The 26,930-nt window shown below is 41.2% G+C and overlaps 2 protein-coding genes across 3 annotated transcripts in view; one reads left to right on the forward strand and one right to left on the reverse strand.

Annotated features, from left to right (window-relative positions):
• ccdc146 (coiled-coil domain containing 146) overlaps positions 1-24,089 on the forward strand; it is a 30,865-nt gene extending 6,776 nt beyond the window's left edge. The window contains exons 3-19 of one of the 2 annotated variants that reach the window (XM_017485565.3): positions 1,601-1,683; positions 2,620-2,829; positions 4,149-4,206; positions 5,540-5,716; positions 5,805-5,878; positions 7,972-8,199; positions 9,455-9,641; positions 13,998-14,090; positions 14,188-14,358; positions 15,523-15,611; positions 16,938-17,102; positions 17,968-18,192; positions 18,614-18,842; positions 20,444-20,572; positions 20,665-20,802; positions 21,965-22,189; positions 23,798-24,089. In XM_017485565.3, coding sequence (XP_017341054.2) covers positions 1,601-1,683; positions 2,620-2,829; positions 4,149-4,206; positions 5,540-5,716; positions 5,805-5,878; positions 7,972-8,199; positions 9,455-9,641; positions 13,998-14,090; positions 14,188-14,358; positions 15,523-15,611; positions 16,938-17,102; positions 17,968-18,192; positions 18,614-18,842; positions 20,444-20,572; positions 20,665-20,802; positions 21,965-22,189; positions 23,798-23,998 — 2,682 coding nt within the window. In that variant the 3' untranslated portion in view covers positions 23,999-24,089. Of the gene's footprint in view, positions 1-1,600; positions 1,684-2,619; positions 2,830-4,148; positions 4,207-4,247; positions 5,309-5,539; positions 5,717-5,804; positions 5,879-7,971; positions 8,200-9,454; positions 9,642-13,997; positions 14,091-14,187; positions 14,359-15,522; positions 15,612-16,937; positions 17,103-17,967; positions 18,193-18,613; positions 18,843-20,443; positions 20,573-20,664; positions 20,803-21,964; positions 22,190-23,797 lie in introns of those variants that run through there. The other variant, XM_017485566.3, reaches the window with a different exon arrangement.
• Positions 24,090-24,666: 577 nt separating this feature from the next.
• Positions 24,667-26,930, reverse strand: part of gsap (gamma-secretase activating protein) — a 30,360-nt gene continuing 28,096 nt past the window's right edge. Inside the window, exons 28-31 of the mRNA XM_017485567.3 lie at positions 26,705-26,766; positions 25,872-25,976; positions 25,293-25,389; positions 24,667-25,192 (exon numbers count right to left, since the gene is read on the reverse strand). Coding sequence (XP_017341056.1) covers positions 25,092-25,192; positions 25,293-25,389; positions 25,872-25,976; positions 26,705-26,766 — 365 coding nt within the window. The 3' untranslated portion in view covers positions 24,667-25,091. The remainder of the gene's footprint in view (positions 25,193-25,292; positions 25,390-25,871; positions 25,977-26,704; positions 26,767-26,930) is intronic.

The following is a 26,930-nucleotide window of genomic DNA, read 5'->3' on the forward strand; positions in this document are numbered from 1 at the left end:
AAAAGTTAGTTGGAAAACTCCCCCTTTTCCTCACTGATAAAGTCCAGAGGAGAATGAATGGTTTACATGTGGTTTTTTTTAGCAAAAGCAGTCTGTCTTTGGGTTGTTTACACACAGGCATTTTCTGTCCATCTTATCTTTGCCTTAAAAATGTAAAATCCATAATAAGCCACAATGCATATTGTCTACCTCTCATATACTGTACACACTTAAATTCTTCCAGTCTTTATTTGTATCATTGGTCATATTTAATTAATTAGAAGAGTCAAAATATCTTGTGGTTCAAACATCTGACCATTAGTGCAGCTCTGAAAATGTGTTTGAATTGCTCAAAATCTTTTAAAATGTAGATTTATGTAGCATAATTTCAAAAATGTTGTATTAATGACCAAAACTTCAAAGCATTTGCAAGTATAGTTGTTTCATCAGATGCTAACGAAAGTTGTCAAAAGTTCTTCATTTTATAAAAAGTCATGTAAACTCTGTAGAAGTGGTGAGTGTGATCGTCTTTACAGTCTCCAGGAGTGTGGAAAGAGAATTCCGGTTACAACAAAGTCCGTAAAACTTTTTCTTTTTTATTTTTTGTATTATCAGCCAAACGGCAAGACAGTTGACTTCATATGGTACATTTGCGATGAAAAAGTGCTACGTTCACATCATTGTACGTTTTATATAAATATGTGTACACAACAGTACAGATGTTTTATATTTTAATTTTACAGTTTGCCCTTTCAAAGTCCTTATTCATCAGTGACCGTTTTATAGACCATAAAATAGATTCTTGCTTAGCTATTATGACTCTTATGTTTATAATTGATATTTGGATATAAACCTTTAAGGATTATGATCTTACTCGTACCATCTCATGCTCCGTACGTGTATCAGAGACTTTTTATTTTTATTTTGAGTCACTACTGGGGCATGCATGCCAAACAGTCCATAATTTGGTCCATCAGTGTCTGTGTCTTACTTCAAAGCCAGTTTTTCACACTAGTCATAATTTACTGGAAACCCTACATGACTTCAAACTGCTTCAGGAAAAAATCTCTAAAATGGCACAGAAATACTACAGAATTCAAAAATAACACAAAAGCTTCCAGACAAGATATACAACCAGCAGTTTCCACTGATATCTATAGTGTGTCTGATAAGTTTGAAGTAAATGAAGTATATTTTTGTCAGACTTCACTCATTACAACTCATTCGAACATGACAGTAATCAAGCAGTAGACCCATTACTGTGGAATATGATGCTTTTTATGATGCATCTGTGTAATTCAGCAGGAATGTTGTAGTAAAAACCGAAAGCATGCTTTTGGGTCGACAGTTACATCATAATCACCTTTTTTTCTTTTCATGTGGGGCTTCCTGTCAACTTAATTGCTTTAAAATAAATTCAAAGAAGACGTTTGCTTTTACTTTGCACCTTTTATCTAGTGTGAGCAATGTCTTTGAGATAGTCATGATCATCCTTTCAGATCTGGAGTTTTCAGGCGTTTTTAAAAAAAAATCTTTCAGATAAACCACATTCACGCTTGTTTGTTTGTATTTATATGTATTTTATAACGTTTAAAAAAAAATTTCTTCAAATCTTTCTCAGCTTTTCTTAGGTGACATGATCAGTGGAGATAAAATGGCCCGAATGAAGGCCAGCTTCAGTTTGCTGCATGACACCTTAAGAAGGTAAGGGCTGCATCTTTGCCAGCAACTCACCCATTATACTAGCTATTATGTGACACAGCCCACATGTTCTGTGTATATTTTCTTTCTCTTTTTAATCAAGTAGAAATGATAGTGTTTGTGTACTTGGATAGCCTAAAGTTTACACTTACTGAAAATAGTTTTCTCTCAAGCCTTTTTCATTATTGAATGGATAAGTTAACTTGGATATTATAGACTTGAACCTAGAAACTCTAATGAAATTTTAAAAATCGACTCTGATGCTTATACTGAAGTTCTTTTCTACACACGTAGCATTGCTTGACTTTATAGTATACAGTTATGAAAGAGTAATGACTCATAATTGTACTATCCGGTGTCACCCGGATGAGGATGCGTTCCCTTTTGGGTCTGGTTCCTCTCAACGTTTCTTCCTCATGTCGTCTCAGGGAGTTTTTCCTTGTGACCATTAACTCTGGCTTGCTCATTATGGATCTAAATCTGCGTAAAGCTGCTTTGTGACAATGTTCACTATTCAAAGTGCTATCTAAATCAAATGTAATTGAATTCTTAAGGTAAGGTAAGTTAACAGTACAAGGTGAAGGAAGGTTTTTGGAAGGTTTTCAAAACCTTACAAAATCTTTGTAAACGTGAAACAGAAAAGATGATTTAATTTGGTCTGACTTGGAATCCATCTTTCATTTGCAGCTCTTCTTTGAGGATTATGTCAATGAAAGAGGTTGTTGTGTGGCTATTTCTAAAAGTAAATACTGATAGAATAAAAATGGACCCACTCAGTGAGACCTTCATTTCCAAGCAGTGGTCCCAACTTACACTGTTCTTACACTGTGCAACAGCTGTAACGTGTGGCTACAGCCCATCCAGATAGCATCAGTAGACATGTAACAACTCGGAAAATACACAACATATCAGTTGTTAATAGGCGTCCTTCTTCTATAGCTCTCAGGAGTCTGAGGCGAAACTGCTGCAGGAGGTGAAGCATTTCCAGGCGGAGCTCGAGCGGCAGCAGCAAGAGCTAGAGAAGGCAGAGCTGTTCAAAGACGGCCAGCACACAGATGGCAGCAGCATGAGACAACAGCTCTTACAGTTTCACAACAAGCTCCGAGAGGCTGAGGAGAGAGAGCACCGGATGCAATACCAACTCAAGTGGTGGGGGCCTTTCTTTTGAGTACCACCTGATCTATCTTAATCTTTAAATTCTGTCCTTTTCTTAGTATTGGATGTTAAATTCACCCAGACTTCAGAGCCTTGCATTGGTTTTCACTGCCCTGAATCTTTTACAACTTGGGGGAAAATTGACTAAATTAGCATTATATGCCATGAATCTACACAAAATAGCTTATAATACTGAACTGGCAGAAGAAATATATATATATATATATATATATATATATATATATATATATATATATATATATATATATATATATATATATAGTAAAAATATTTACAAATAAAAAACATAAAAGTTGTAATTGCATAAGTATTCACACCCATTGCTGTGAAACCCTAGCTAAATTTGTTCCGGTGCAAGCGGTTGTCACATAATTATCAGGTGATTATCAAGGTGATTTGAGTATACATACACTTGTTCCTGGAAGAGCGCAGAGTTTGTTAGAGAACATAACACCACTAAACAAACATCACAAAGACCAGTAGCTAGTCAGTCAGAGCTGATTTAAAAAATCCCATGGAGCTCCATTAAATCCATTAGGTAAAAAAAAAAAGGAGAGAACATGGGACAGTTACTTACTTCTTGGCATTAGACTGAGAAGTAACCAAGAGGCCACGGGTAACTCTGTACATGATGCTACCATCAACATGGTTCACTGTGGGGATGATGTTCACAGTTGAAGAGCAGTGTTAGGTTTCTGCAAGTCTTTGTGTCAAAGACTAAAAAATATATTTTGGTCTCATCAAACCAGAAAACCTTTTTAACATATTGGCTCAGTCTTCAGTGTGCCTTTTGGAGCCCTAAATAACATTTCATATGGCTCGCCACTTTTCCATAAAGCCCAGGATGGGGTTGTCCTGTGAACAGCTTCTCCCATCTGAGCTCTGGATCTCTCCAGTTCTTTCAGAGTTATCCGTACCCTCTTGGTTGTTTCACTCATTAAAACCCTTCTTACCAGGTCACTGGCCTTTGGTGGACGGCCTCCTCTATGCAGTCACCGTTGTCTATGTTCTTTTCATGTTTAAATAATGGCTTTAATGGCGCTCTCTGGAGTGTTTAGGATGTATGGGTTTTTATAACCAAATCCTTATTGATTCTTTTCCAGAGCTTTGTCCCAAATTGTTTTGATAGGACCTTAGTCCTTACAATGCTACTCATTTAGTTATGTTCTCTAATGAACTCAGTGTTCTTCCAGGAGCAGGTTTTATTAATATAATTGGACTACATTAATTAATTCTCGGAGATGTGATGGAAACTGGTTGCAACAGAACTCTGCATTATACTGTCTTTGCAGTCTCCAGGAGGAAAAGATCTGTCTTGAGAAAGAGTACGAAAGCCAACCAAAGTCTGTTGTAAGTATATCACAGAAAAATTTAAAAATTTACTGAAAAATTACTGACGCAAGATGGTTTAGAGACTGTGTATCAAAACATATTACAGTTTTCGAGTGGTACACGTATTATCTGTTGTGTTATTGTGCGAGTACTGCAGCAGGTGCAGCAAATTAGGTTTCAAAATGAAAGTACCTCAATACACTGATATGTGACAAAAACCTAACATAAGATATTTTAACAATGAACTATGATACTGTGTTCAAATGAAATTTACACATGGCCCTAGCTGGACTAGGTTGTTGTTCATTAAGTTCTTCTTCCAAGCAGCTCCTGCATCAAATAGGTGTCTAAATATCAGATCACCACTCTGAAGAAAAAGGAAAAAGGTCGAGTGAGACTCACCGTGCTGAATTGAGTGGATGTGCTGGGTATGGACTGCATGATGTATGGATGATCTGCAGTGGAAACACAGACCTTTCCTTTTGAGTTTAATATGTTCTGCTGGAGTATGTCAAGCCTGCCCAATCTGTATGGGCTCTGACTTCAACTTTGAGCTTTCCAGCCACTTATCTTCTTTGGTTGTGGAGCAGAACATCCAAGCAAATTGAAAAATTAACAAGCGTGCTGAAAGAGGGTTGATTGTTATAGCATAGTGTGAATTACTGTTTACCTTGTGCAGCTAGAGCTTGCAGTAAACCAGCTGTATCCACATATGGTGAAGCCTCCTGTTAGATGGGTGATTTGAATAACCGGCAAGCAGTCCAAAGTGCAAATCCAGAATCATAGTCAAATAACATGCAAAGATCAGGCAATTGGCCAGCAGGGTTAAACAAAGCCAACAGGATTGTCAACAAAGAAACTACAGTCAAAGCCAGAAACAAGAATGAGAAAAAAGGGCTTAGTAATATCATTAGAACAATTCTTGGAGTGAGACTTTGCAAAGAGTCAAGTGGTGAACTTGAACATGTGACTGAGTCACATGACTTGGTTTGTAGTTTGAGAGGCTGATGGAAAATGGACTTGGAATCAGGAGTGTTGTGATGTCGTGGAGGATTCTGGGGAATCTGGAGTTCAAGGCAGCTGCTGATGGTGATGTGACAACTGATAAGTGACCGATCTGGTATGTCTCAATCTGCAGTGTGTTGTACACTGTATATCCCTACTGTGCTTCATGCCATCGTCAGGCATTCTGAATACATCAGGTTTTGTTTCAACACATGCCACACAGGGGCTCGGAGTGATTAAGATTATTTGGTAGACTGTACAAAACTGTGTGTGTGTGTGTGTGTGTGTGTGTGTGTGTGTGTGTGTGTGTGTGTGTGTGTGTGTGTGTGTGTGTGTGTATTTGCAGGAGCAGGAGAAGAGGTCCACTGCTCTGAATGAGAGCTGTGAGAAGATGAAAAAGGAGATCGCCCAGAGGAATCAAGAGATCAGGACATTAACAGAGGCCATCAAGGCATGCGATACACAGCTGCAGAAGGAGCAACAGGAGCTGGAGGACAAAAAGGAAATGATCAAGAGCAAAGAAGTGAGTTACATTAGCCACTGAGAGACTTAATGTCATCCTCTCGGTCACAGCGAGTGACCGTTGATGGCTTCTTTGTGTTTGTCTCCAGGCTGAACTGGCTCAGCTGCTCTCCATTCCTGGTCAACTGGGGAAAGAAATTGAGAGGATCAATTGCAAAATAAAGTAAGTGCCATCATTGCTGGTTTTAATGGAGCTCACATGGATACCCTCAGGTCAATAACATATCACATTTCTGCGATATCAATTATAAATAAAGTGTTTAATGATTCAAATTGTTTTACTGTTCTCACGATTTACAGTATTGCTACAATATTCCTTTATTTGGAAGGCAATTATAAATTAATTTTATTGGAAAAATCTGGAACCATGCCCACATGAAACCCACATCTTTGCTAATTAAAACATTACAGGAGTCATATCATGATTTTTAAATGTTTGTAACCATTAATTATGTTGTATATTGAAAGTAGTAAAATAGTTTAACATGCTTTAATGTTAAAAAAAACGCATTATTTGTCACATACTGTACATTATTGCAGTACCTCTATTCCCAGGCCACCTGAAACGCTCCGATTTCTCCCTCCTTCCAAAAAGCCGAGAGTGCTCTGATTGGCCAGCTGACCCATTACGTTGTGATTGGCCAAAAGCCTCAAGCGTGTGTTGGAAATATAATGCTCCTTGGCTTAGCTTTAACTTCCAAGGCTTCTAAAGCCATTCTAAGCTCCTAAGAACATGTCGTCGGTTTTACCGTATCAGTTCGAGTCCGAGTCAGATTCAGAAAATGTGGATGATGGAGCAGAACCAACTTTGCAAACACGTCTTGAGCAGAACGTTTCACACTGGTACGTTTTTATTTTGTTACTCTCTTACCTTTCAGATACGATGTAAATTCCGACCCCGCTGGCGGGACCAACTATGCTGTACACAGCTGCTGTACACAGCTGCTGAACTCTATTCTGTAGATACTCACGTGATATATCTTTGGAAAGCTAGGATTCTTGTGATTCGACTGATATAAACCATTTTAAGATACAATCACAACATCAGCTACAATCAATGTCTCTGTCAGCCCACCAACATACAAACAAACACTTACAAAACTGAGGCAACTTAGCAAACTTTAGCTAGCACATTAGCAGAGGTCTACAACTGAACCTACAACTTGAATAGCAGATACTTCATAAAATAATCAAACATACATACAGCTTCTGATTCAGAAACGCAAGCTCGTCTGAGTAAAGTGGGAACCGCCCCATTTTTAAGGAGTAGTCTGTGTGTGTAGCCTGCCCTGTACTCGTGCAGGTTCAGGAAGCTGTGCTCTGTAAAATGCGCTGTGCATAAGCAAACGTTCTGATTGTACTGCTCAGGAACAATGTTATAAACAAACTGTAATTACTGATTCCTAATTTGGTCCGTTCTTGAAAGGCTAAAGGGGTTTTGCTTTCACACTGAAACACAGCGTCTCCACGACATGGCACCTGAATTCACCGAAGCCTTGCCTTTTTTCTTCGCACCTGCCTTTGGGCAGGATTATACTGATAGTTCACTCCGTGACGTAATGGAATTACGGACGTAATATCTGGACTTTAAATTACGCATTTTTGGCAGGTCTGGAGCAGTGTTTTCTGTTAGATAGAATAAATCCAGTTGGGAGAGACTATGAGTTTTGGGATTTTGCAGATCTTATACATGCACAAGCAGATACATTACACTCCCAAACAGAAGGAAAACATTAACAATCATGTTATGACCCCTTTAACAAATGGATTATCTTTATAGACTGCATGTTTCTGTCAATTTGTCTCTGCCTCTTCATACTTCTCAGTGGCTTCATACTTCTCATGTCCAGCGGCGGGTCCCCAGTCCTCAAAACTAACATTCTTTCTCTCAAACTATCTGTTTGCACAAAACGGAATCACATGTGGACCACATCATATCACATTAAAACAAGTTGATGCAATATGATGCAAGTTGCCTGCTTGAGACAATTATTCATATTTTCAGATGTGCATAATATTGTCTTGGAAGGAGAATTGTTTTTAAATGTTGATAACAGCGATAAAGCTTTAAAGTTGTTGAGTGTATTACTGTAAAACCCTTAGTAAAAATTTCAAATGGGTGCATAGCACAATCATCTCCATATCTCATAGCAGCAGGTGCTTGCATAAGGTGCTGGACAGACTGTAACTAGTGTGTGTGTGTGTGTGTGTGTGTGTGTGTGTGTGTGTGTGTGTGTGTGTGTGTACATGAACCAGGAATGTACAGAAGCAGAAGGCTGCACTTGAGATGCAGCTGCTGGAGCTGGCGGAGAGGGTAAAGCAGACACAGATGGGCTGCAGGCAGCTGGATGAAGAGTGCAGGAGCGTGATGAAGGAGCTCAAGGGTTACAGGGCCCAGCTGGAGGTTGCTCAGAGAGAGAGAAGCATGCTACTCAAAGAGCAGGAGATAATCAAGGAGGAGGAGGCTGCCCTCCTCGAACAAAGGTGAAAATCATCTCATATCATTAACAGTGAATGTTTTCTGTCTGTACTGTATTTTCAGTCTTTTAGGTCGAAATTTCTAGTAGTAGTGAGTCAAGGTGAATGCATTTTGATCATAATCATTTTTCCCTCTAAGCTGTGTACAGTCGGGCATTTACTTAACAAAAAATAAATACAATCTGCACAGAACGGCAGATGATGAAGTCCCTTGAAGAAGTGAAAAAAACCTTTCTTCATGATTATGACACATGTCTCATCACTTTGACTTACTCATAAACAGAGGTGGGAATTGCACAGACTGCTGAAATAATGTTGGTTGAATTATTATACTGATATTACTACTTCCAGGGTTCCCAGTTTGCTTCTGAGCTTGTTTGACCGTCTATGTGGAGTTTCTTTGCATGTTCTCCGCTTGCTCCTACAGTTGCAAAATTATTCAACCCCATCGCAAATCAGGTTTATTGTCAAAATTTAAAGACTTTCAGCTGTTTGCAACGAACAAATCAAACAAACGCAATTGAAATAGTTAAACACAGCGAATGCTTCAAGTGGTTTCCCCAAATTCAACTGAAAATGCAACTTATAATACAATAAACCTGACTTGCAGTGAGGGTTGAATAATTTTGATTGCAACTCTGTGTGTTTCTGGTTTCTACCCACTGTCCAAAAACATGCATGTGGGCAGATTGGCTACGCTAAATCCCCCCTAGGTGTGAATGAGTGTGTGAATGTGTGTGCAGCAGTGGACTGGCATCCCATCTGGTGTGAATTCCACTACTTTGCACTCAGTGTTGCCAGGAGAGGCTCCGTATCCACTGCGACCCTGACCAGGATGGTGGTTACTGAATGAACGAATGATTCATATTACTACAGCATTAGTCACACCACATTAGATACAGTATGTATCCGGTAGATATGCAAGATGTCCTGTAGTGGTCTAGTGTCTCATCCAGGGGAAAGTGTCGCTCACTAGTAAGACAGATATGAAGATATCGTGAGGAATAATGATATATGGTAGTTTTAGCAGGTGCTTAGTTGTAGGTTGGATTACTTTTATCAATCCTGATGAGAAAACTAAACGTTTTTTTCAGCTTGAATAACTTAATAATGAAATGCTTACATATTTGTTGATTAAAGCTAAATGATGTACATTGTACAGTCTGCCGATATTTAATCATATACCCCATGAGAAATTTCCCAAAATAGCCACAAATAAGGGCCCCTGATTGTGTTATTTAATCATCTCTCTTACACTCAGGGGCCTGCTGGAAATCAACCTAAGCCACATCATGGAGGAGAAAAAGATCCTTCATGACAGCCTTGTTAAGAAGGTGCGAGAAAAGGACCGGCTGCAGCGTAGGTTAAAAAACATGCTACTACAGCACCAATTGTCTCAAGATGCCTTGCTCCACACTCAGGAGCTCTACAACAAAATGAAGGCTCAGGTTAGTCTGCACTGCTACTTCTACACCCATAAGTGCTTTGAGTGTTGTGACTCAATTCATGACAGTTTATCAAACAACTACACGAACAACAAATTCTACAATGGGCTTTTCTGCATTGGGAAAGATTCACCAACTGTCAGAAACAGTGTCACTTGTATTTAAGTAGGAAATGTGTACAACATTACCACAGCATTGTAAATGCTGCCACATATTATAACTCCATATATTTTATGGGTACTGTCACGTATCGTGAAGTAACGGAGATAGGGACGGATGCAAGTGCAGTATGAACAGTTTTATTTAATGAGAGACAAAGGCAGGTAAGTCCAAAACGTGATCCAAAACGTAATCCACAAACATGCAAGAGGACAGGCAATCGGCAAACAGGCATACACGGGGCTAGGTAGGAATCAGCGTCGTGGTCACGGAAAACAGGGTCGAGATACAAAACATGAAACATAAGCTATGACTATGAACTGGGCGCGGAAATACCAGTGTGAACTAAACAAACGAATCTAAACATGAAACATGAAATGGGCTATGACTATGGAAAGGACTCTAAACTAATCTACTCCAATATCTTATCTATTCTACTCTAATATTCCACGCCGTGTGCTGGGAGGTGTGCAGTATATATACAAACATAATCAGCGTTGTAATGGCTGACAGCTGAGGGAAATTCAGACACACGTGAAACAACAACCAATGACAGAACGGGGAGGAGACATAACAGAAACAAACTAATGCACGTGTCGAAATGTCACGATTGTCAACAATGAAAAAGGAGGTGCTCGCGCACCTTGCACGGCAGCGTGCATTCACATGCTCTTCAGCACGCTGCTTAAAGGGAAAGTCATGATAGAACACCTCCCCCCCAGGGCACTTCTCCCGGAGTGCCATGAAACATCCATCTCCATTGGCGGCCCCGGCCCCGGCCCCCTGGGCAGAATGTCCTAAGCAGAGCCAGGAGACCGCACAGCGTTCTTGGAGAAACAAAAAAGCAGAGCGATGTCCTCAGTGGAACAGGAAAGCGGAGCAACGTCCTCGGTGGAACAGGAAAGCGGAGCGATGTCCTCGGCTGAACAGGAAAGCGGAGCGAGGTCTTCGGCTGGTCAGGAAAGCAGAGGGACGTCCTCGGCTGAAAAGTAAGGCAGAGCGACGTCCTTGGCTGGACAGGAAGGCAGAGCGACGTCCTCAGTGGAGCAGGGAAACAGAGCGACGTACGCAGCCATGCAGGGAAACAGAGGGACGTCTGCAGTGGAACAGGAAAGCGGCGCGAAGTTCCCAGCAGAACAGGAAAGCACAGTGACATCCTCAGCTGAGCAGGAAAGCAGAGCGACATAATCAGTGGAGCCTGCAGGCTGAACTTGGCTCGTCATGTCAGCAGACTGGGACGTGAGCAGAGCTTGGTTGTCCGTGTCAACAGACACTTGGTTGTGCATGTCAGCAGACGTGGACGTGTGCAGAACTTGGTTGTTCCTGTCGGCTGACTTGGGCGTGAACATTGGTTATCCTTGTCGGCAGACTCGGGCATGAGCAGAACTTGGTTGTCCTTGTCGGCGGACTCGGGTGTCAGCAGAACTTGGCTGTCCTTGTCGGCGGACTCGGGCGTGAGCAGAACTTGGCTGTCGGGGTCGGCGGACTCGGGCATGAGCAGAACTTGGCTGTCGGTGTCGGCGGACTCGGGCGTGAGCAGAACTTGGCTGTCGGTGTCAACTGACTTGGGCATGAGCAGAACCTGGTCGGCCGTGTCAGTAGACTTGGGCTTGAGCAGAACCTGGTTGGCCGTGTCGGTAGACTTGGGCTTGAGGAGAATCTGGTCGGCCGTGTCGGTTGACTTGGGCTTGAGCAGAACCTGGTCGGCCGTGTCGGTAGACTTGGGCTTGAGCAGAACTCAGTCAGCCGTGTCGGTAGACTTGGGCTTGAGCAGGGCTTGGTTGTCCGGGTTAACAGACACTTGGGACAGTAACTGGGCTTTACAGTGGATCTATGGAGCTGAGACCCCCTCCTGAACCTCAGGCTGGAGCTCTGGGGCTGGGGCCTCCCTGTTGACCGCTACCTGGAGCTCGGCAGGTGAGCCCACCTCGTGGGTCTCAGGTTCGAGCTCTGAGGTCGCCAGGTTAACCTCCGGCTGGGGCTCTGATGCTGGGGCCTCCCTGTTGACCTCTAGCTGGAGCTCGGCATGTGAGCCCACCTCGTGGGTCTCAGGTTCGAGCTCTGAGGTCGCCAGGTTAACCTCAGGCTGGAGCTCCGGAGCTGAGACCTCCCCGTAGGTCTTGTGCTGGGGCTCTGAGGCTGCCATGTGGACCTCTGGCTGGAGCTCGGGTGCTGAGACCTCCGACAGGAGCTCCGAGGTCACCCTGGATCTCTGCACGGGCTCTCCGGTGGAGTTTCTCATGCTCCTACCAGCTGCTCTTGAAGCATTCATGAGAGCAGTAGAATGCTTCCTGGAGACCCAGTTTTTTGCAGGTAGGGCATTGTAGCTTGGTCTCCCTCCTGCAGCCCTCAGACATGCATGTCGGTGCCACCTCCACCACGTTGGCTGGAACCTGAAGCGGCTCGGTGGAGGCCGATCTGTCAGTCCCCTGATAATAGAGGTTAAATGGCAGGTCAGGCTGGGGCTGTCCATTGACTCTCCACCCCAGTAAATCCAGACCATGAAGCTGCCCTGGCTGTGTGAACTCCTCCACAAAAAGTTCTGCAAATTGAGTGACATCCTGGAGGGCAGGGGACCCGGTGCTCACCAGCTGCTCTGCCCAGTCACGGGCCGGACAGCAAAACCTGGACACCAAGAACCCAATCCACTGTCTCTTAGTAGGCTTGGGATACGCCAGGCTGCAGAAATATTCCTGGCAGCTGAAGAGGAACTCCAGCGGGTAGCTCCCCAATCCCGCAGTCTCTGGCGGCAGTTCAACGGCGTACATTGAGGGAACAGCACAGACAAGAAATGCGGCCAGTAATCCGAACATTTCCCGATAAGGTATTGTCCTGCTACTCCCATTATACCGTAATGTCTGATGACGGCTGAGGGCAATTCAGACACATGTGAAACAACAACCAATGACAGAACCGGGAGGACACATAACAGAAACCAACAAATGCACGTGTCGAATGACGTGAATGCAAATGTCACAATTGTCAACAACGAAAAAGCAGGTGCTCGCACACCTTGCACGGCAGCATGCATTCACATGCTCTTCAGCACGCTGCTTAAAGGGGAAGTCGTGACAGATACATAAAAAAGATCAAATCAGTTCAAGTAATTAAAAGGGAAGTGAGAGAAGGATGTGCGTAAGAGGTGCACTTATAGAACAGGAAGTTTAATTCTGTGAAATTGCCGTTTTCATCAGCAACACGATTCTTTGGTACAGGATGCTCTATGCAGTCACATGCCATTTAACAATTACAAACTGCTTGTCTTAGTGTAGCATATAGCAAGGATTTTAGAGTTGCGAAATTTAATTCACAAAATTTGGCTACTCAGTTCTTGAGGAGATATTTGGGGAAAGTTGTGTGCATTTAGACAGATTAGGTGTGTGCTTTGATTTCTGGATTATTTAGTGTTCGTCATGTTTTCAAAGTTGGGGCAGAAGTTTTTCAATTGAAGCTAAACCACCCATTAAAAAAAGCCAAATAAATTGGGTGTTAAAAACTGCGCACGATGAACCAAATAATATTTTATGAGTGACATATGGAAATCATTTCCAATATGCAAAAGAATAAAAAATCAACAAGTAATCATAACCACAATGACAATATCAATATTTTGGCTCTTTTCGCTTTTTGCATTCTTATCATTATATACACACACACACACACACACACACACACACACACCTTAAGGGATTAGAAAATCCCACTGTAGAGATTTTGAATGTCACACGCCTGTTGCTCTGCACCAACCAGATCATCACAGGCATCTTCATTTGTGACCAACAAAATGTCAACAAAGCGCAAAAGGATAACTGGTTTGACCCAAGAAAAATAGCAATATGCCAGTGTTTCTTTCATACCAGCAAGTGATGCTTTCACTGATTGAGTACACAGAGTAGTTCTGGTTGGTTAACAGGTCTAGAATGCATGACACTTACGTCCAAAAAGGTACAGAATAGAAACATCTATATTTTTAGAAGAAAGTATCATTGTAGACCCTTAACGCCACAAAGTAGAACCACTGAGAACCAGGGTCCATTTTCTACTCATGGTGTATGTAATTATAGTTTCATATTGTCCAAATAATGATATTATTTAAAAAGCACACTGTTTTATTAGTGCACTGTGAAAAATGTGAAAGTAACATTGGTGCTTCTCTCGTTTCTATGTATGCCACTGATAAACAGAATTGTTTTGTTCCAGAGCGATATGATGCCTAAGGATGATGACTTGCTACAGAAAATCCAAGATCTGCAAACAGAAGTAGACAACCTGAAACTGAAAGTGGTGCATCAGGTAATCTTTTGGCACACAGATTCTTATAGTTTACTAAAGTTTAAATGTATGTATGTATGAATGTTTGCATCCATTTCTGCTTGAATTGTCTGAGCAGCAGTCGGTTACGGGTGTTGAGGCCCAGATGGTTGAGCAGTGTATAGAGCAAAAGCAGGCTCTGATAAGGGAGTGCAATCGCCACAATGAGGAGCTGCACCATCTTCATGCCCTGACCCGCATTAAAGCAGACGAGAGAGATCAGAAGAGCCGAGAGCTGCTCAAAGCTCAGGTACAGTGCCTTATTAAGCTTCTAAAAGGATTCGTAGAATGGAAACAGTTCTTAGAATAATAAGCAATCAAAAAGTGGTATATATTTTGTTATGTACTGTACTTAAGCTTCAGAGAGTTTTGGTGAATTTTACACTTAAAGGGTTTTAAAAAAATTTTTATATCAGATATGTATATCAGAGTTTTCTGTAGTGGCAATTTTGGAGCATTATATTGCACGTGATATCACTGGTGATGCGTATGATCTCAGTAAACATACAGCTAAGTATGTGAACACCTGACCGTTTGACATCCCATTAATAAGAAATTGTTCCCCCTTTGCTGTTATAAGAAGCGCCAGTCTTCTGGGAAGGCTTTCCACTAGATTTTGGGGCGTGGCTGTGGGGATTTGTGTTCATTCAGTTACAAGAGCGTTAGTGACGTCAGATACTGATGTTTTGTGAGGAGGTCTGGGGTGCAGTCGATGTTCCAGTTCATCCCAAAGGTATTCAGTGGGGTTGAGATCGGGGCTCTGTGCAGGACACTCGAGTTCTTCCACCTTCTTCCAACCTTCACACACCACGTGTTTATGGAGCTCGCTTTGTGCACAGGGGCATCGTCATGCTGGAACAGGTTTCTACTATATTCACTTACATTATAGCAGCTATAAACAGTTCCCTCACATGCCTCTCTATTTTTATCTCTTACAGTTAATAAGACAAAAACTGTGACGTCACGGTATCAAGAACCCGAAAAGCACAAAATCTTCTTTCCTGAAAACTTCCCTGTGTCCAAACAAGTTCCTGTGACTGAGTTGTTGCTATAGAAATGATAACTTGCAGTATTACATATTAGTAGTACGCAGACATTAATATCAATACTCTCGTTTGAATTACAGCCTACATGTTACTTACATGCTATTGTCAGCATCTACTGACCAATTAGATTTGAGAATCCAATCATTCTTTTGTACAAGTTACTTCAGTAGGATTACCCATCAGTTCCCAGTGTATTTCACAATGCAGCAGCGCTGAGGCAGCAAACGTGCTGCTTTCCAGCGATAATTGCTTTGATTGTCTTTTGTAATATGACTCATTATCCTGCCATCGAAAACTAAGCTGTTCGACTTCTCTTCATATATCGTAAGAAAAGAAATCACAAGTGCTAAGTGAAGGCATCTTTACAGTTGAGATGCAGCCAGATCAAACAGGACATCCGAGGAAAGCAGCTCCAGATTCTGGAGCACAAGAAACAATACCAGGAGATTCAGTCAAGGTAAATAACTCCATTTGCGTTGGCAAGAAATGTTAAGTACTGTTAAGTATTATAATTGATAATCGCATGTATGTTTTTCCATTTCATACTACACATGACCTTATATTAGAGAAAGCATTTACATAGCAGCCAGTAGTCTTATTGCTGGAGTTTTGTTATACTGTTATATATATTAGACACACTATTTATTAATCATAGAACTTCTACCCATTATTAATGTATAGTACAGGAAACTCCAGACATTTTTGTATATGCACTGAATCACAAGAGCTTGATTTAACATTTTTCTAAATATTTCCATTGTGTTCTGAAAAACACTGCTTTCAAAATGATTTGCACCTGCCCAACTAATATCTGATGAAGCCTTCCCTAGAGAAAATAACAAACAGCACTGATGTTTAGAGGGATCTTGAATTGCTTCTCCATGCAGAGCTCCTTGTGTATTCACAGGTGGGCTGATCTCATCAAATCAGGACGGAGATTTTTAATAGGTTCAAATTCTGAAACTGAGATGGCCGTTACAGATCATAGTGTTGCTATAGTGTTATTTTGGTGGTGATTTTGATGTATGTTTTGTTATCATTATAATGTCGAATGATTTGTCAATATCTAAGTCTGAATTGTTGGCAGAGGCAACCAGGTTTTGCACTAAAATATCCTTGTACTTTACAACGACCGTCATAAGAGCCACTAAACCAACAACCGCAAATAAATTGCCCTAAATGACCAATGATCAATTTTCCTTGTATATCACCCCCCTGATGGTGTTCAAGGCCAAAACATATTGGTCTTATCTGACCACAACACAAATTTTAAATGTAGCTCCAATGACGTTGCGGCATTTTGTTGGTTGTTTCTTTTATGCAACCCTTCCAAAAAGCTTCCAAAATCTAATAGTTGATTGTGTAACCAGGTGCCCAAAGAATAAAGAATAATAAAATGTAAGCATAATGTTGCACAGTTCCAGGGTCCGTAGTATGATCCCGAGTTTCACATTATCATCTGTTTCCATGGGAGTTTTCAGCAGCTGTCCAAAAACATGTCAGTGCATTGATGACACTAAGGTGTATTGCCCCTAGGTGTATGTATTTGTGTATGTGCTTGAGTGCGATGCTGTGTGATGTACTGGTGTTCCATCTGCGATGTATCTATGCATTTCACCTTTGTCGGAAGAAAGGTAAGTAGTTTCAGTAGAAAATGTAAATCATTGTGTGTAAGGTGTGTTTTATACAACCATTGTTGTCCATGCTTTTGAACGGTGCCAAAAATCTGGAAGTTAGTTTATGAGTCCTAATGGTAATTGTAATTTGCCTTTGTTGTGGCCAGACTCCGTGTTTTCGCCAAGCTGCACGATACCACCAAGGGAGAGCGAAACAAATGTGTAAACCTACTACAGATCGCAACCCAGTGCATGTCCAAGATGAAGGAGAAGTTCGAAATTCTGCAGAATGAGACTGAGATTCTGCACAGCAAAACAATCCAAAAAGACAGGTCTGGAGACAAAAAGCAGCCTTTTAAATAGGTGATACGTAGTGATTTGGGGATAATGTATAAGGAGGTGTGATAAATTTAAATACAATTGGTTAATTGTGTGCACTATTTACAAGTGTGTCATGTTTTTAAGGCTGTAAAAAAATCCATCCTATCATTGGACATCTAAGATTCTCACTAGCACAGTGTGTATAGTGGGGGGGAAACAAGTATTGAACGCGTCAACATTTTTTTCAGTAAATATATTTCCAGTGACATTATTCACATTAAAATTTCACCAGACATCAGTACTTGTGTGAAATCTTGCTAACGAAAAGCCTTTTTATAGACCATCAATTTGCACAGATAGGGGGTGTAATTACTGACGGTTTTTAGCGGGTTCCTTACCTTACCTTGCCTTAGAGAACTGCTTTTTCTTAGCGTGTTCAATACTTTTTTCCCGTGTCATTCCACTTTATTACACATAACTTTATTTACGGACGTTAATGTTGTGAATTCTTTATATTTCCGTATTTCTTGAGTTAATACTGATGTCTGGTGAAAATTTCATGTGAATAACCTCATTGGAAATATATTCACTGAAAAAAAATGCTGACGCGTTCAATACTTACTTCCCCCACTGTATATGATATTAATCGTTGAAAGTACATTTAATAATAAAAATATAGGAGGTGTTTTTTGTGTGTGCATATACTAGCTAAGAAGGAAGATCACTTGCAGTGCTACCACTGGCCTAAAGCGCTGGTGGGGAAATGAGCATGGGCCAACTGCTTAGAAAGCAGCTTTACTGTCCATTTTAACTGAACATTGTCAATGCTCTCACCATTATAGGTCAATGTAGTCAACACTGCTGTGTCTATCATAGGCTGCTGCAGAAGTCTCGTCTGAAGCATGTACACAGTCACACAATCAGGGACAGCTTGAGGAATGACGTATCCAAAGCGAGCTGGATGCTTCACGAGATGCAGTGCAAGAGTGAAGAACAGAGACTCAAGATTATTAAACTCGGACAAGTGATCAGTGCGAAGGAACAAGACCTGCTGCACATGCGCAAGAGCCACGAAGCTTCTGTCCAGAGCCGCAATGAACGGTGGGTCCACAGTACAGCACTAGCAATCAAATATTAACCATTATGTTCTGTTAATTTATCCAACATAAAAAGCCATTTTAAAAATTCCTTCGTAAAATTGAAACAAAAAGGTGAGTCTTGTCATAAGGGTTCTAGTCTTGTGGTACCAGACCTGATCTCTAACTAGATCTTGGGATCCACTTCTTTCAGAAATGTGATGATGAATTGCGAGCACAATTGGACACACACATTAATTCTCTCTAAAACCTGCCCCATGGTGCAACTTTACTGTCAGTTGTACAGTGTTGGGCTGTTTACTGCTTAGGCAATTATTATTAACTGACAACTGATCCAGACGTTTTTACAGGCCGGTGGATGTTCTTGATAGTTTTTTCTGCTTATTTGTCTCTTGAGTTTCTACATAAATGTGTGTGGTTGATAGGGGTGTGCAACTCCTGGAGAGAGAGGAAGAGATGTGTGTCTTCTACGCAAAGGTAAATGTGCAGGAGAGTCTGATCTGTGAGGGGACGCTTCAGATACAGGTTCTGGAAGACGAGATCTGCTCTCTTAAGATGCTAATTAATGAGGAGAGGAGACAAATCCACTTGAGTGAAAAACAGTTGCCTTGCAAGAGATCCCTGGAGGATGAGCATGCCTTACTGCAGAAACAGGTATTCAAGATGCTTAATGGTTTTTCTTTTGTGTGAATATCTTGAGATAAGTGTTAATATGTTGGGATTTGTCACAACTGAAGGAGTGAAAATCAAAACATTTGTCAGTAACCAAAAACCTTTGGGCTTTTCAGTATTGACATGTTTATGTTGTCATGTTGTCAATTCAGGTTCTCAGTAAAACATTGTACATAACTACTTAACAAGCTGCTACTCGCCGGATATGTCCATGTATGAAAGAAACGAGGTGGCTTAGTACCCCATGTGATCAGGCAGCAGGCTGGGGATAAAGCAATGTTTCCATGTTTCCGATGTTTCTGTGTTTCCAGAGTCCATTAACCCTTGGACAGGTTTGACATCCAGGATCAGATAGCACCTGGGCATGTCTGGGAAGGAAGTGTGATGGGAGCTGCAGTGTTGGTGGGGTGGGGCTGGGTGTGCCTGCATAGGCTCATCACAAGGATTTCCTTGATCGGAAAGTTAGTTGGCAGGCTGGCTTCTCCCTTGTACTTTTGGCTGGGGCCTCCGCGCTTCAGTGATTTCAATCACATCCTTAATGGAAGTGGGGTCTTTAAAGCTCCCTGTCATAGTCCTTTAAGCGGCATCTGAACAAATCGATGTATTTGTACGCTCTACCGTGTGCTGCTTTGGTATTTGGTTAGGTTGTACTCATAGCTTTTTGACCCGAAGGATCTGTGCCATCTGCAGTCTTCGGGGCTGTCTGGGTTGGTAGGTCTATATACCACCACCACTATATACCAAGAATCTTAAGGATCTCCCACTTTTAACTTCTTGTAGTCATTGGCGTCCTCCACGTTGAGAGAGAATTAGGGCTTCCTCTGTTAGCTGGGGGGTATGATGCGGCAATACTCTCTCTTATCCAGGCCACTCGTTCAGCAAGTGTCTGGAATATGTGTAGGTAGGCCTTAATGTTGTCATTAACCATTAATTTAGTCAGGAGACACTGGGCGCTTTCCATAGGGTTAGTGAAGGTGCAGGGAGATAGCTGTATCTCTCCTAGCCCACAATGCCAAGTCCTTCATGATCTCCCTCGGGCTCCTTGTCAGCTCCTGGATCACCTCCACATGTTGGAAGTTAGTTTGAAAGAGATTCTCCATTTCTTTAGAGAACAACCAGGAAACAACATACCACTAATGTCCCTTTCCGAGAGAGGGGAAAAAGCTTTTAAAGCCTTTTAAAGCTCTTTATTGCCCACATTCTACACCATTGTGAAAATTGTAGAACACAAGGGCTGAACACCAACACTCAAAAGATCAGCAATTAGGGATTAAGTTCAAGTGTGTTACAGTGTAGGAAAAAAGGAACGTCTCATGTCTTTCTTTGAATTCATGGACTTTACAGAGACATGGAGTAAAGATTAGTGGTATACAACTCAAATTTGTGGGTGGAGCTAAATGGATCTTGCAGCTTTTTTGATTATTAAGCAGATCGAGTAAGGACAGCTGGCATGCAAACAAGCAAGTAGCATCAAAATGCTAGAATTATTAGCATTATTATTGATTACAAAGAGAAAAGTGGATGTGCCATTTCTGAAGAGAAGAAGGAAGTCATAGACCTCTCATGGTGTGTGTGTGTGCTAGCTGTCTGAGTGTAAGGAACACGGTCAATCCCTGGAGAAGACTCTCGGGGACCAAGTTAAAGAGAAGCAATTTCGTGAACTGAGTGGTAAAGATCCATCTCCTCCTGAGCTCATCAAGAAGATAGAACAGGTATGACACAAACAGTTCAACTGAACCATTTTGCTCGAACATGTTATTTATGTAGCCAGTTAATTGTGTATGTGCACCTGACTGTGGTGCAGCTGGAGATGCAGCTGGCAGCGAGAGAGGCTCAGCTGCTGGAGAAAGAGCTGATCTATGAGCAAGTGACCCGATTGTCTGAGCACATTCGTACAAAGGCAGAGAACGGTAAAGAGGACACACTCAGGCTGGCCAAGAAAGTAAGCACAGATACACACACACACACACACACACACAGAATTACAAACATGCATGGTAATAAAAATAGAAGCAACATCACTGTCTTATTGTTATTAATTGAAATAAGTAGGCTTACATTTAAAGCATCACTTTAATCCTGGATTTGATTTCACAGTAAACCTGGATTAACTAGAATCATGTTGCTCCATCACTTTAAACTCAGATTTAAATTTCAGTTAGGGATTAAATTTAACCTTGCTATTGAGGAGGTTTAAATTGACAAAATGGCAGCACTTATTTGTGGGATTGGGGAAAATGAAAGAGTTCCTCACAGAGAAATAAGGGACTGTCTCAACCCTGTTGAGTTTTATGATGGTGCTGAACGGGTACCGATTCAGCAAGGAAACTGTGATTAGATTAAATCAAAAAATTGAACCAGCAATTAGACATGGCACAAAGTGCCATGTCTAATGGCACAAGACACAATTAGACAGTGACCGAAATGCAGCCACACCACCCAGACTGAGTAGATCCTAAACGTGAAATATGAATTATGAATAGAAAGCAGACTATTCTTTCCAAATATTTAAAAGAAATCTTGTCACCAGAAAAGGTGTCTATTTGAGGCTTGGTCATGCGGGAAGCAACAAAAAAAGTCACGTGAGTGGAGTGGGAGGTGTTTACTTTAATGTGATGCAGGGACGTGGGAGATTTTTTTTGTGTGTGTGAAAAATCACAAGCGATCAACAGCCTCTGAGATACTCAAACCAGACCGTCTATCACCAACAACCAAAACATGCCAACAACCAGGTCACATTCCCCCCATTCGGATGTTAGATGTTTATGAACTGATGTTCAGAACATTAACGGAAGCTCTTGGCCTGTATCTGTATGATATTATGCATTGTGCTGCTGCTACATGATTGGCTGATTAGAAAATTGCATGAATGCGCAGGTGTACAGGTGTTCCTACTTAAGTGGCTGGTGAATGTATATTAAGTATTACTAAATAGCTTATTGCTTGAATGAGTTGAATCAGAAGAGGACACTTAGGTCAACTCATTGCTAACTAGTGTAAAAGTATGCGGGTTAATCTGTAGCAGTCTTTCGATCTTGATTTCCTGATTTCTACAGCTATGTAGTTTGTAGTGGTGTTATTTGGGTCTGTTCATGTCTCCTCAGGTCAATGAGTTCCAGAGCCGCATTAAGGAGTGCACTAAGAAGCTGATGGCTGTAGTGTCGGAGTTGGCCATGCGTCAGACGCAGACTCTGTGTCTGCAGCAGGAGCTTCGTGAGAAAGAGTTTGAGCTTGACATGTGCCACAGAAGACTGGAGATGGGACTCGCACCTTCTGACGCCATGGAGCAGGAGTGGCTACATCAAATGCGAGCACAGCAAAAATGCCAGGTAGATGCCCAGGAGAGAGCTTGGGTGGACATTAGTGTTAGTTATACAACTCATATAGTTATAGACTCACGAACGTGAACCTCAAATTGTCTGCGTTGAATCAGATAACTGCAATTTTATACACATTTTGTCATGTTTAAATAATTTATTTGTTTCAGTTGCACACATGGATTTAATAGTCATTTAATATTAATGAAACGTACGGCAAGAAATATTTTAATAAATATTAAATATGAAAGATATTAATAATTGAAGAAAGCAAGCCAACACGAATCCAAAAATGTAAACCAAAAAAGACTAGTCATTCAGTTCAGTTAAGAAGGGCGCATACAAGGAGGAAGGGGTGGTCTTTTTGAAGACATGCCATGAACGGATATTTAGAGTATGATTTGTATTTTAAAAATTAAAGCTAGCTTACAAGTCTGGTCCATTCGCCACGGACGGTATGTTCTGTTAATGCTGTATTTTTATCACTGCTTGGACTTCTTGCTGCTGGCACGTTTCAAAGAGAGATAAGAGACAGATCAGGTACTGCAATGTTCCGAATACTCCCTAGTGTGAGTCGGGCAATCACGCTTCTTTTCCAACACGCCACTGGGGAGGATGCATTAGTGAGCCAGAAAGAAATATTACGTCAGTGAGACAGACTTCAGAGACACGAGAAAAACAATCCAACACAGCAGTTTCCCCGTGTGACACGGAATTCACTTTTCTGTCACTTGTCTCCAGATTTGATCCTTTTCAGATGCTGGCGTGCTGCTAAATGATATTTTTTTTTATTGCCACAGATCAGTGAGTCAAAATAACTTCCACTTCTGCCTCTGAGAAATTCCTTTTCATCGATTTGTCCTCATTTGACTCTTTCAGCTCTCTGTGAGCTTTAGATTTTATGACGTTTTATTGGCATTACGAAACGAGCTAAACGAGCTGCGGGGTGTGCACTTGATTTGCACTTTGTGTGTGATTGTCATTTATGAACAAGTGAGTTCAGTGGAAACCAGTGTTAGAGAAACTTTTGTAACTCTTGAGGAGTTTTCGTTCAACGTGGATTATGAAAAATGTGTACACACAGCTTCACTAGAAAACTGATAAACGAGGCCCAATGTTTCCATTTTAATGACCAGTTTATTAATAAGGACGGCTTGGAGACACATGGTCAACGATGGGAACAGCTCGTGAGGAAGAAAAGTATTACTCATTTACATCAAGTATGTGATTCGTGACACAACTACTAAGCTACTTGTTACTAGGCACTAGAAAGAAGCAAAAAAATTACCTCATGCCTCAGTCATCATGGCAGGGACATGTCAGTCACAGCAAGACTAGCCAATTGTGGCTGTCTGTGAGCTCCTGCATGCAGAAGCAGTATGAGCTGCAAGTCAAAAAGATTCAGTGGTTGGCTCATTTTTTCTTGGAGAAAGCAAGAAAGGAGTAGCGGTTGTATGACAGGGGAAAGATGGCTGATGGGCAGGAACTGGCAGGTGACCAAATTAAGGAGAAATTGCAAAAATGTTGACCATATTGGGGCGCCGAGTACTACGCAGGGAAAGATGGCTGTCAGCTGTGCATTGTCAAACATGCGTGTGTGTGTATGTATTTCTCTACTAGATTACTGAGGAGGAAGAATGGAGTCAGCTTCCAAACGGCGTCTACACCACGGCAGATTTGCGACCCAATTCCTACATCCCGGCTGAAGACTCACTACCTCTGCCCAAACCCTATGGAGCCCTGGCACCTTTCAAACCGAGCGAGCCTGGAACTAGCATGCGCCACATCCGCAAGCCTCAGCCCAAGCCCCTTGAGATCTAGAGAATCCACGTGACATTCATGTCCACAGCATATTCACACATCAACGAAAGTAAAAGTTATCCAATATGAAATAAAAGAGAATAAAAGAGAACTGTCTATTTCCAAAGAACTAAATGTTTCACGTGTTTTTGATTTGTTACCTCACGTTTACTGGCGGAGGCTAGCTTTCACTGGAACTCGACTGTGAGTGAGTGTTTATGTGGGGAATTCAGAGAGTCCAGAGTCAGTTTCAAGGAAATGCAGAGCTCGTGGAAGCTCACACCGTCACTGCCTTTTACATAGACTTCACACGTTCATAGGAAGTGTGTGTTCTGTTTGGTGACTCACTACCATTTCTTATTACTCTGAGAGTGTCCTAATAGGAAACTTCACATGCTTTACTCTGCACAATCTGCTTAGTGTCAATCACTGTCACAGTGAGATTCATCCTAATCTCGTCTCAGCCGCTTAGTCACCATCAGCCCACATTACTCCTGATGCAGTATTATTCCTAGATCACAGTCATGTTCATTCAGCTTACTGTTTACACAGAAATATAGAGAGTAACTCGGCGTATTATAGTAATCTCACTCTGGTACAGGAAGTTCAAGAACACAAATGACCAAAAAAAAATCGGACATTTTCACATTTGCGATAGTCTTATGGCAGTAAACAGGCAGAACCCGAACTCACACTTAATTAAAATAAACTTTATATATATATATATATGTATATATTTATATATACATACACACAGTAGTGTAAACAAACATTTGACAGCTGATACAGAAATCCCTTTCGACTTGGATCAGTTATTTAATGACAGAATGGTATCTGTTTCCATAGAAAGATCAGGCATCTGTTACACAGTTTCACCTACATAACTTCTTTAATCGAAATCAGCAGACGGTGGTGTGTGTGTGTGTGGGGGGTGTGTGTGTGTGTGTGTGTGTGTGTGCGCCAGGTGAAGGTGATTTTCGGATAAATGTGGTGGATATTAAACAGCATGTGATCACAGAAAATGATCAATCATGGGTTTTCAGTGTGACACATCATCTCCGTCAGTTTCTCTCTGTGGCACTTCACGTGCAGCCGTCCATTCTTCCCCTTGTATTCACTTTCCTTCGAAACCCAGCTTGATCAGAGTTTGTTTTAGTGCAATATCCTCCACAAACCTGGCATCCACGTTCTCCTGATCCTCAAAGGGGTTTGTAGCTAAAACACAGCACACGTACACAAAGGCACGGTTATATTTACTGCACAGCGTCCACCACACCACACGTCTCCGAATCACACCCAATCTCCCACAAATTACCGTGCTCTTCCGTGTCCGAGAGAATAGCGACGAGGTAGGTTAATGGCAGGAACTCGCCGCGAGTGCACAATTTGTCTCTGTCCAACTGCACTGATGCCTGTGAAGTATACCATAACTTTAGCTCGGCAGTGTCTTTTCCAGAGCGCATTACATAACTAAGTGTTTGTGCTGATATGGAAATCATATTAAAGACATGAACAGTATTCTACTTTTATAAAGTGCACACTACTTTACATTGTAGCAAAGTGTCATTGCTTCAGTGTTGTCACATGGAAAGATATCATCAAATATTTACAACAATGTGAGGGGTGTACTCACTTTTGTGAGATACTGTAAATATACATACACATACATTATATATATATATATATATATATATATATATATATATATATATATATATATATATATATATATATATACACACACATATACACACACACACACATATCACACACATATATAAATATATATATATATATATATATATATATATATATATATATATATATATATATTTGGACTACTGAAATCATGACCAGACTGAATTACTGGTAATCAGAGTATCTCTAGACTCACCTTGGTCTTGATGTATTTCTCCAATAGTCTTCTCACACACTGTCTGGTGATGCAGGCTGAGCTGACTGGATGATCCCAAAGCTGACACACTCTCTGAGCCAGGCACTGAAACAAAATCATCCATCAGTCTTCTAAACAGCTTGATTTAAAAGTGCAGACCATTTGACCTCCGTCGAAAGATTGATTTGTAAGGGGTATCATCCTGTGATTTCTAGTTGCACCTCATTGTTCGCAATAGAAACAGAGAAGATAGTGACTGGGGGTTGTTTTTTTAAAAAATCTTATTAGGTAAATAAATATGCACAGACACATATGCCACTTTGTGACAGTGAGTGATCTAGTTTGCATCCAGCTGATTCAGTCTGTATGTGAAAAAGCAACTTACACCTTTACTTTTTACATAAAGAAAGGAAGGACAACTAGTAGACTGGCTGAACTACAAATTAGATCATCCTGATCTACATCTAGGACTGTAAACAGTCAGGCAAGCTGTTTATTTTGTGTAATCTACCCCTGCATGTATTTCATGTTTCTATGATAAATTCTCACAACATTTTAAAATACAAATAAAATACAGCAAAGTTAATGCGAAACCCGTCGCCTCTTCTGTAAGTGCCACAGCGATTATTTTGCTGCTTTCCACAGGTGCTGTGCCACTAGAAATATGTACACAATCCCAAAATACACCATGCACTGTTTGTGACTTGCTTAAAAAAAAAAAAATTAAATAAAAGTGATGTCACTCTGAAAACTCTGCTCTGACATTTCTACACGTTTTTGCTTTGGAGCTTGTTGGCTAGCGTGCTAGCTAAGCACACGACAGTAAACATTACCTCGGGAAGTCTTTTCAGGACACTGAATTTCAGCTCTTCGTTGCCGTTGCTGTTATCTAGATCTGCGAAAGAGAATGAAGAACGAGTTAATCAGAACTATAGAGAGGGGAAGGGATCCAGAGCCAGTAAACACAAGCTTTTCTTTTGACATTAATAAAAAGTTTGCCTGCAACGTATCCTGCTCCTTAACCACACTGGTTTGATGATATGATGCTGATGTGTGCAT

Source organism: Ictalurus punctatus, chromosome 14 (genome assembly GCF_001660625.3).
Source record: "Ictalurus punctatus breed USDA103 chromosome 14, Coco_2.0, whole genome shotgun sequence".
In the NCBI taxonomy this organism is placed as follows: domain Eukaryota; kingdom Metazoa; phylum Chordata; class Actinopteri; order Siluriformes; family Ictaluridae; genus Ictalurus; species Ictalurus punctatus.